At 51.8% G+C, this 9,757-nt stretch overlaps 2 protein-coding genes across 3 annotated transcripts; one reads left to right on the forward strand and one right to left on the reverse strand.

The window, feature by feature from the left end:
• Window positions 1-903: 903 nt before the first annotated feature.
• Window positions 904-5,346, reverse strand: CDCA8 (cell division cycle associated 8). Its single transcript, XM_071576912.1, has 10 exons — window positions 4,562-5,346; window positions 4,250-4,378; window positions 3,988-4,028; window positions 3,405-3,480; window positions 3,059-3,195; window positions 2,702-2,775; window positions 2,306-2,404; window positions 1,978-2,104; window positions 1,461-1,547; window positions 904-1,127 (listed from the first exon to the last, which is right to left on the reverse strand). Exons 1-10 carry the CDS (start codon window positions 4,641-4,643, stop codon window positions 1,071-1,073), a joined length of 909 nt encoding a protein of 302 aa, XP_071433013.1. The 5' UTR covers window positions 4,644-5,346; the 3' UTR covers window positions 904-1,070.
• Window positions 4,527-8,437, forward strand: AIRIM (AFG2 interacting ribosome maturation factor). 2 transcript variants are annotated; one of them, XM_071576910.1, is made up of 4 exons: window positions 4,529-5,663; window positions 6,461-6,640; window positions 7,147-7,265; window positions 7,581-7,743. In XM_071576910.1, the coding sequence occupies exons 1-4, from the start codon at window positions 4,921-4,923 to the stop codon at window positions 7,646-7,648; spliced, it is 1,110 nt and encodes a 369-aa protein (XP_071433011.1). In that variant the 5' UTR covers window positions 4,529-4,920; the 3' UTR covers window positions 7,649-7,743. The 2 variants fall into 2 exon arrangements, with proteins under 2 accessions (XP_071433012.1, XP_071433011.1); XM_071576911.1 differs by lacking the exons at window positions 6,461-6,640; window positions 7,147-7,265 and having other exon boundaries at window positions 4,527-5,663; window positions 7,581-8,437.
• The last annotated feature ends 1,320 nt before the right edge of the window (window positions 8,438-9,757 follow it).

Raw genomic sequence — 9,757 nt, forward strand, 5'->3', positions numbered from 1 at the left:
TGCTTTATAGGGAAGATTGACCCACAAGTATTGACTTTTCCCTGGAAGCTCGGGGGTGGTGGCTGGGGGGCTGTGACCTCAGCACAGCCACGGAGCACAGGAGTGTGGTTTGTTACCAACAAGAACGGTGGTGGCAGCTCTAGGGGCTCCCTGGGGAAGCCCTTCAGAGGGCATTCAATTCTGTTTCCTTGACAAAGATGTGTTTAAAGCAGAATCTTGACTTACATATCTGTAAATGAGCAAAATTTTTATTTAGAGCTGAACTAATCAGTGCTTTTAATTAATATGTTCACAGAATTCCATGACAGCAAGGCAGGTGTGCATGTAGCTGAGTGGTTTATAATATTGCCACCTGCAGTTAGGACCTAGAACCTGCCAAAACTCTTAAACAGAGATTTCCAAATCCATGGTATATACCTGAGGTCTGTATTAGAGTAACATCTTAGCTTGTAGAACAGCATTCATACTTGACTTTCCTTTGGAGAGCAATCTCCTATGCCACACTGCACCAAAAAGCCACACCAAGACCTCAGTTAGCTCTGATTGCAGCTTGTCCCCATCTCCCTTCTTAGCCATGCCAAAAGCAGAACTTTTCTAACACAGAGAAAGTTCCAAAGTCTCAACATCCTTGTTTATAGCCCTGTAAAGGGGCTTACATCAAGAACAAAGAGGCATCTTTGGAAAAGACAGTGTACCAGCTAACAAATAAACAGGCCTATTTTTAGAAAAAAATTCCCTAGACAAAGTTAGAGAAGCAAAGTTCTTTGATCTGAATGCTCTTAACTTGCCAAAAAACAGCCTTTCTGCCCACTTACTGATCTGCAAACCTGAGAGACCTGTGTCATGATTTCAGCCTTAAAGGAAATAGGAAATAAAGACTAATTTTTCCACACAAATTTTAAAAAAAAGCAATTTATTTGGCTCCCATTACATACCTTGATTATAACAGATAAAAAAACTAGTTCTTAGCTTCCATTCTGTAAATTAATGGAAGGAACACACAAATTAGAAGAACTAAATGAAGGTAGCAGTCCTAAAGGTAAAATGTATTTCCAGAGGGATGTCCTTGCTCACTGAGTTCCATCTAGGGGATTCTTTGTCTCGCTGCAAGCCTGTGCAAGACAAACCTGGAAGGAAAGAGAAATCAGTCAGTGCTCAGAGACAGTGGTCCAGCCCACAACCACCCACAGCTCTGGCCTAAAGGACAACCCTCTGTTTTTCAGAGCACTGGGAACAGTTCTTTTCCCCAGTGTGTATCCAGAGAGATGTGATGCAAACTCCTCCCTCTCCCTCCCTGCCCCATGCTGCTTCTTCACCTCTGACACGAGCCAAAATACAAGACAAGGCCAGGCAGGGAATAAGGGGTTTGTATTGCAGCTCAACAGTCTCCTGACTGATGACAGAGTGACAGCACTGCCTCACAACTTCTGGTCATGGCTGACAAAAATACCCAGACTTACTGACAACTTCTTCATGAGCCTTCGGGCCTTGGGGTCCAACTGAAGAAAATTCTTTTTGGTCAAATCCTTTGCTGTCAAACGTATGGTCTGTGGAAACAAACACAAATCTCAGGTTTTCTTTTGGTCAGCTGCAGCAGCTTGAGGCAGCAAAAAAATAAAATTAAAAAATAAAGGAATTAAGATCTTTACATTATAGAAGACCACAGACAGGCAGGGAACTACACTCAGCTTGAGCAGCAGCTCATCTCCCACCTTCCCTGCAGTGCATTAATGCATAACTGTCACTACTGCTACTTGAAAACATCCTTCTGTTGTGTTTTGACCAGCTTAAGCAGCTCCCACTTCTGACTAAGAGCCTTTTAAGGTTCTTTTTAAGCTTGATCAACACTCTGATATAGCAGCACAGCTAAAGAGACAAGAGTGGATGAACTGAAGCCGATGAGGCACCAGGAGGTTCGAAGCTTCAGCCTCGCCTGTGCATCCCCCCAGCCCCTGCAGGTGAAAGCTTTGGCATTACCTCCCCTTTGCCCAGGGGCAGGGTCAGGACGGCATCCCCGGTGTCAGCGAGGGGGCTGCCGTTGGCAGAGATGGTGTAAACGCGCTCGTTGAGGGCGGGCGTGCGCAAACCCGGCGTCTTGAACACCCTGAAACAACAGGTGATTAGTGAGTTACATCTGCTCAAAGCACTTCTAGGCAAAGTCTTTCATTTCATGTTGGAAGAGCTGCTACAAGATTGTGTTGTAAACAGGTGACAGAAAGCAACCGGCTTGTAACAGAGAGAGAAGGGAAATAGATTTATTTTCCTCTGTTAACAGGTTAACAGAGAAACCTAACAGAATACAAACCTGGAATCAAATCTGGCTGTGACCATGGAGGTACTTCCCCGAGCACAGAAATCACCAATTTTCCCAGTAGCTGGAGTAATAAAGCTGTTTTTGCTTGATCTGTTTAAAGGGAAATAAACATCTGCTCATAAAGATGACCTTTAGAAAATTGTAGAAACACTTATCAAAGGCCTGAACAAGGTGATTACTACAAAACCCAGGAGTTCTCAGTAAGGGGACAGCTGATCCTCACAGGAGAGGCAGTTGTCATCTTTTACTTACTGTCAGATCATCAATTTTTCACTATAACATGGCAAAACTCCCAGCCCCCCAGCTGAACCAAATTCTATCCCAGGAGAGAGATATTTACACTCTGATTCCCCATTTCTGGAGATGAAACAGAGACATCCCCATTACCTCTTGCTCAGGCGCTTCACTCTTGATGAGCGGTGTGCTCTGACCACAGGTGGCCTTTTGGTGGATGCCTTTACCTGAAGCACACATCATGCACCAGATCAGTCACTTCCCTCTCATGGGACAGCTGAGTCCACACAAACAGATGCTTCCATACAAAATGCTTGGCTCAGTCTCCTTTTCATGGCACAACAGCCCAGAACAAACAGTATTCAAACCTACATGACCTTCCCCTATCACTAGAATTCTCAAGGAAACTGTTTGAAGTTCCCCCCAGAGCATCCTGGACAGTCCTAGTCACCATCTCAGTCAGGAATTTATATTCTGGGAATAAAGTCACCCCATAGAACAGCTATTTACCTGTGCAGTTCTTGGATTCTCAGTCTCTGTCTCTGAAGAACACTGGCTGTTGTCAGCTCTGGATTTCTTTGGTACAGGAAGTGATGGAGGCTCTGCTTTCTCCTCGATGGTTTCATCACTCCTTTTGGATTTCTCCACTAGAAAGAGCAAGTGTTACAGAGCACTACTTTGAACGATTTTGAATGTTTTTATAAAACCAACCAGTGCTACTGCAGGTACTGAGGATAAAAGTAGGGTTCTTTTCTTTTTTCCTGAGGGATGTGAGCAAGAACTGAATCATCATTCACATTAAGCAACCATGACACACTTGCACCTCACCAATCACCCCACAAAGCTTCCAACTGACCTTTCTTGACGAGTTTAAACTGAGTGTTGATAACTTCTGCTGTTCGCTTGTCTATTTCTGCTATTTCCAAGTCTGCCTAAAATTTAAAACAGTTGTGACACCATTAGGATTGTTGGCAGCTCGGAGTTCAGGTGAATTGTAGAGCAAACCCCTAATTATTTTACACCCAGAGCAGCTCCACGTTTGCTGTTGTGCTCAAGCTGGGCCCTGTCACATAATCCTGGAGATGACAACATGCTCTCATGACTCAGTGCCTGGTCTGGCAACTGCAAGTGTGCCTCAGCTCCCCACTGCTGCTCAGCCACTTTGGAAATGCTCTAATTTATTGCAATGTGCATGTGCTCCCAGGGGTCTGGGAGAGGAATCCAGCAGGTAAGGAAAGGTGAACACAGAGCAGCCAGAGCATGCAAATCCTACCTTGGATACAACAGGCATTTCTTGATGTTAAGTCTTAAAGCAGGATCTGTGTAAATATTGATGTAACTTTTGCTCTTGCAATGCTCCAGAGCGTTGCTATAGCCTGAGAATTCCCTGCATTGGTGTGACAGCTGCAGAGAGCTCCATGTTTCTGCTGCAAACCTACCATGGCTGCTTCCTCCAGTGCCTGTCCACTTCCTTCTTTACCTAAAAAAGGGTATATTTTAAACCAATCAGTGCAAGGCTGGGACAGCCCACACAGCAAGGCAGGGCCGTCACCACTGGGATGCAAAACCCAGCACAAACCAGGTGGCACCCACAGAGCCCCGCCTGTCCCCGGGATTCCAGGCGCAGGTCCCTGCTGCTCCCTTTACTCCCGTCGAGGTTTCCTGTCCCAGTGGGGCCCCCTCCCGCCACTCCCCGGTTACCGAAATACTCGAGCCAGTTCATCTGGCGCAGCTCCAGAGGCAGCCTCAGGATCTCCATGTCGTACAGCTTCTCCACCCCCTTCACCAGCCGCTCCCCGTCCGTCTGCAGCCGCTCCAGCCGCTTGTTCACTGCGGGCACACGCGGCGTCACCCCGGCGAGGCCGTGCCCGCTCCCGGCCCCGTTCCCGTTCCCAGGCCGTGCCCGCTCCCGGCCCCGTTCCCGTTCCCAGGCCGTGCCCGCTCCCGGCCCCGTTCCCGTTCCCAGGCCGTGCCCGCTCCCAGCCCCGTTCCCGCTCCCTCTCCCGTTCCCACCCTCGCAGTCGAAATCCTTCAGGAAGGCCTCCAGTTTCCGGCCGCGGACGCTCATCCCGCCCTTCTTCCTCACGGGAGCCATGGCGGGGTCGCGGTCGGTGCCGGGGGTCGGTGCAGCGGTTGAAGCCGCTTTCGGTGTCGGGCCCGGGGTTCGCTCCCTCGCTCTATTCCTCACTCAGTGCTAGGCCCAGGTGTCGCTCCCTCGGTCGGTATCGCTCCCTCGGGTCGGTCTCGGTCCCTCGGTCGGTGTGCGGGCCCCTCTCGGTGTGTCCGATCTCTCTCCGGTGTGTCCGGTCTCTCTCTCGGTGTGTCCGATCCCTCTCCGGTGTGTCCGGCCTCTGTCCCGATTTCTCTCTCCGATGTGTCCGGCCTCTCTCTCTGTCCCGATTTCTCTCTCCGGTGTGTCCGGTCTCTCAATCCCGATTCCTCTCCGATGTGTCCGGCCTCTCTCTCTGTCCCGATTTCTCTCTCCGGTGTGTCCGGTCTCTCAATCCCGATTCCTCTCCAGTGTGTCCGGCCTCTCTCTCTGTCCCGATTTCTCTCTCCGGTGTGTCCGGTCTCTCAATCCCGATTCCTCTCCGATGTGTCCGGCCTCTCTCTCTGTCCCGATTTCTCTCTCCGGTGTGTCGGATCTCTCAATCCCGATTCCTCTCCGATGTGTCCGGCCTCTCTCTCTGTCCCGATTTCTCTCTCCGGTGTGTCCGGTCTCTCAATCCCGATCTCTCTCCGGTCTCCCCGCTCCGTGCCAGGCGCGCCCGCGCGCGCGTTCGAACCAACCGCCGCGGCCGCAGCGACCAATGAGCGCGCGGCGCGGGGCGATGACGCACACGGGGACGGCGGCGATGGCGGCGATGGCGGAGGTGGCGGCCGCGCTCCGGGTCTGGCTGGCGGCGGTGGGAGCGGACAGGGCGGGACGGGCGGCCCTGTCTGCCTGGACGCCGCTGCTGGGCTCCCTGGCCGCGCTGGCGGCGCAGATGCGGGCGGCGAGGCGGTTGCCGTGGGACGCGGCGCCGCTCGGCGCCTTCCCGGAGCTGCGGGAGCGGCTGTGGCGGAAGCAGCGCGGGGCGGCCGAGGCGCTGCTGGAGCAGCTCGGCGGGCGGCGGTGAGGAGTGTAGCCCCAAAAGCTTTGTAAATGATTATACCACAGAATCACAGACTGTTCTAAGTTGGAAGAGACCCACAAGGATCATGGAGTCCAACTCTTAAGTCAGTGGCCCATACCGGGGATTGAAGCCATGATCTTGGCATTATTACAGCCAAGTTTTAACCAGCTGAGCTAATCTCAGAGTAAAAGGAATTGCTAAAAGACTTTTTTATTCTTTCAGCAGCAAAGAGATTTATTAGTAACATTGGAGGCAAGCCGGTTCATACCGGGCAAAAACTAGCCTGGCTTGTTTGTGTAAAATAAGCAATTTATAGTTTGGGGTGTATGATTACACCTTCTTATCCCCATATTAATGGCTGGGCGAAATCTTAGGCAGAGCTTTCCTTTTGGCTTGAAATTTGGGTGGTGGTCTCCTGACTTCATCTCTCAGGTGATCATGAAGCATCTTCATCACTGTTGGGCTTCTGCCTTTTCTTTGTTTAATGACACGACCTGTCAAACTTGCAAAATCTTGGCTTTAACTCTACAAAATCTTGGCTCTGGGCTCTCATACTTATTTCAAAAGCTTAAGTGTACTTAATTTATGGCCTGGGAGCCTATTGTGTTAGATTTTGGTTCAGTGAGCAGAACTGCTTTGGTAAAACAGAAAGAACATGCGTTGAGTAATACGGGCAGGTTTCTTCTCTTAGCAGAACTAGGCATTTAACTTCCTTAGGCCTTGTTCTGCCTTCAGGAGGAGCAGGGGGAGGAGGAGGAAGGGGCGGGAGGCTCGGCTGACTCCGCTGTGCCGGCAGGACGGAGCTGCGGGAGGTGCGGGACGCCGCGGGAGCCGCCGCGGCCGCCGTGCTGCGGGTGTACGAGGAGCGGGCGGCGGAGCTGGGGCTGGAGGGGGCCCTGCGGCGCGGGCCGCGCTGCCCCTCGCTGGCCGACGTGCTGGAGGGGCTGCAGGACGTGGAGCGCCACTACCGGCACCTGTATCCTGCTGGAGGGGGCTCTGGGCAGCGCTTGGGGGGGTTGTTAATCACAGAATCATAGAGTGGATTGGGTTGGAAAAGACCTCCGAGATCATCAAGTCCAACCCTTTGTCCAACTCCAGTCCCTTTACCAGATCATGGCACTCAGTGCCACGGCCAAGCTCAGCTGAAAAACCTCCAGGGATGGGGAATCCACCCCCTCTCTGGGCAGCCCATTCCAATGCTTGAGCACTCTCTCTGGAAAGAATTTTTTTCTGAGATCCAACTTAAATTTCCCCTGGCAGAGCTTAAGCCCCTTGTCCTATTGCTGAGTGCCTGGGAGAAGAGACCAACCCCCACCTGGCTTGAACTTCCCTTCAGGTAGTTCTAGACAGTGCTGAGGTCACCTCTGAGCCTCCTCTTCTCCAGGCTAAACACCCCCAGCTCCCTCAGCCTCTCCCCATAGGACTTGTGCTCCAGTCCCTTCAAGAGTTCTCTCATTGTTGTTGTCCTTACCGGGCGCGAAGGTACCTGGAGAGCAAACTGCTCCTGCAGCACCTCAGCTGTGACAGCCTGGCAGACATGGAGGCCCTCCCGCAGGCCTGGGAGAGGATTCTGGAGCGCCACAGGGAGGATGTTGTTAAAGGTAATTCCGTGTGCCTGGATTCTGGGGGCCTTTCCCTGCACTTGGTGCTGTTGTCCCCACCCTGGTGACCCTGCTCAGTTGGTCTTTGTGACCTGCTCTGAGATCTGGTTTAGCTTCAGTTGGAAGTATTCACCACCACACCTGGAAGCAACACCTTTGTGGTGTAACAAGGGCTTAGTGACCCATTTCACTGTTCAATCAGTTTTCCTTAATACTTTTCTACATTGCCTTTAGGAACAATGTAAGTTTTTGGGGGTACAGAATACAGGTAAAGTGCATTAAGCTGACAGGGTTGTTGTTTTCCCTCTGACTCAGATACTCTCCTGAGGGTCTCGCTGTTTGTGGAGAACTATCAAGAGCTGAGCTGCTCATCTGGCTCCTGACAGAGCAGCAGGGACTGGCACTGAGCAACTTCTGCCAGTTTGGAGTGTTGTGTGGTGCTGCAATGCAGGTGATGAAGAATTGAGGGAGCTCTGCTGGTGCTTTCTGCAAGCTGAATGAGTTGATTCTTGGCCTCAGCAGGAAATGCTTGGACTGTCCTGTTTTCAAGTGGAAATGGACTTGGTGTCTGAAGAAGAGGCTGAGCTGAACAAACCTTGAGGATAGAAGGGAGTCACTTCCAGCTGCAGAACTTGTGCTTTCCTTCTTCTGCCACAGATGTTTTGTGTCACAGGAAAAATGTTGAGACTTACTGACGTGAGGTGCTGCAGATGCACGAGGGTAACACAGAGTCCCTCAGGCTGATGCCATGTAAGAAAGATGTTTGAGTTCTGTCTTTACAAAAAAAGAAAATAGATCAGGGCTTACAAACTTGTGCCTCTGAGCAGTATGTTTGTGTTCATCCCACCTGGGGATGGGGGAGAAGGGAGCAAATCTGGTTTGGAAACGTAATTACAGAGGTGCATGGATGCCTGAGTTGTGACACAGGCAGTTTTCAGGGCTGTCAGAGTACACTGCTCTGATATCTTTGCCAGGGCCCACTTAAACCTGCTTAAAACTTCACTCTCTGGTGGCAGCAGCTGCTGGCAGTTCAGGGACACCTTTTGTTAGCCATGGCACTGATCCATCCCCTCATTCCCGGGAAGCAGGGGAATGTTTGTCTCTAAATAACGTACTTGTTAAGAAACTGCAGCTTTGCAGACAAAGATAATAAAGAATTGTATTGGACACATTGTGAGGGTGGTTTGTGCTCCCGTTTCTGTCTCCAACCTGAGGAGTCCCTGCGGCCACCTGAGGGCACTGTGCGACCTGTGGAGAGGGGCGTGCAGGGCACGCGGGAGCTGATCGGGGTGCAAGGGGTGCGGGAGGAGATCGGGGTGCTGGGAGGAGCAACATGAGGAGGGGGGGGAAGGTGCTGGCTGCAGGGCTGGGGCTGCCAGTGCTCCTGGCAGGACGGAGACGTCATGGGATGGGGCTTAACATTTCTACTTGAAAAGAAAACCACGGTCCCCCTGCTGGAGTTGGGTGTTCTGGCCGAGAGAGTTGGTGTTTGCCCAGGGTGGAAGTGAGGTGGGTTCTGCTCCTAGCAGGGTGGGAGCTGGGGGTCCTGGTGGGGGCTCACCTGGCTGCAGACTCTTGTGCTCCTTACCCAGGGCTTGAAGGGTGGCCGAGGCTGATGCCTGCAGGGTGAATCGTGGTGTCATCCTTGCTCAGGCCTTGACGCGTGATCATCACAAAGCAGTAGATCACGATGTGCATGGATGCAGAATTTTCTTTACATGTGCACACACTGCACAGCCCTTCAACACTCCTGTCAGCCTCTGTCCAGGACATCTGCACAAAGAACAAATGGATTTCAATTCTGGAAGATGTTCAGCACAGTTGGTGGTGGCCCTTCTGCTTCACCCAGATGTTTGGCCTCTGATGTCTGTCTTTGGGCTAACAACAGCCCTGCAAAAAGTGCTGAGGGAGCTTTCTGCAGTGATAGTGGCTGTGTCCTGACTGTGACTGACTGAAACGGGGTGAAAGAGGCACTCATTGAAGTTTTGGTGTGATTAATTGCTCTGTGCTGCTCCTGGCTGATGGGCCGTGTCAGCAGTTGCATTTGTCTGCAGTGTTCTGAAGGCTGCGGGTGAACCTCCGCATCAGAGCGCCCTAATTGGGATCAGCTGTGGGCTTGTTCTGTTCCACATCCGGATGTTCAGTCAGGACGGCTGCCAAGGTCCCCACTGCTAACAGGAACGTGGCTTTTCATGTGTGTGGGACTCCCTTCAGCTGGCATTCACTCGGGAGTCTGAGGGTTTGAGAGTTCTCCTGAGAAGACAATCAAGGTGGGCGTTCAGTCTTTCAGCGCTGCACTTGACAACGGGGAGGGGGAAAGGCCACTCTGCTTCCTCCTGTGCCTGGGAGCTGCAAGGCTGACTGAGACACCTCAGGGATGTCACTGGGTGCCAGATTTCAGCACCTTCCAGATTACTGGGACAGGAGGGAGGTGAGTGAGATCAGCATCTGCTGCTTCAGCTCCAGCCTGTGCCATACCCGAGTGAGGCTGT

Source organism: Pithys albifrons, chromosome 24 (genome assembly GCF_047495875.1).
Source record: "Pithys albifrons albifrons isolate INPA30051 chromosome 24, PitAlb_v1, whole genome shotgun sequence".
NCBI classification, from domain to species: domain Eukaryota; kingdom Metazoa; phylum Chordata; class Aves; order Passeriformes; family Thamnophilidae; genus Pithys; species Pithys albifrons.

Excerpts from the sequence above, each read along its gene's own strand:
- CDCA8 (XM_071576912.1), bottom strand. The coding sequence starts at position 4,643 with ATGGCTCCCGTGAGGAAGAAGGGCGGGATGAGCGTCCGCGGCCGGAAA. Across the intron at positions 4,379-4,561 it reads GAAGGATTTCGACTGCGAGG|TGAACAAGCGGCTGGAGCGG; the intron begins GTGGGAACGGGA and ends GTGTGCCCGCAG. Across the intron at positions 3,196-3,404 it reads GTTTAAACTCGTCAAGAAAG|TGGAGAAATCCAAAAGGAGT; the intron begins GTCAGTTGGAAG and ends TGCTCTTTCTAG.
- AIRIM (XM_071576910.1), top strand. The coding sequence starts at position 4,921 with ATGTGTCCGGCCTCTCTCTCTGTCCCGATTTCTCTCTCCGGTGTGTCC. Across the intron at positions 6,641-7,146 it reads GAGCGCCACTACCGGCACCT|GTACCTGGAGAGCAAACTGC; the intron begins GTATCCTGCTGG and ends CCGGGCGCGAAG. Across the intron at positions 7,266-7,580 it reads CAGGGAGGATGTTGTTAAAG|ATACTCTCCTGAGGGTCTCG; the intron begins GTAATTCCGTGT and ends CCTCTGACTCAG.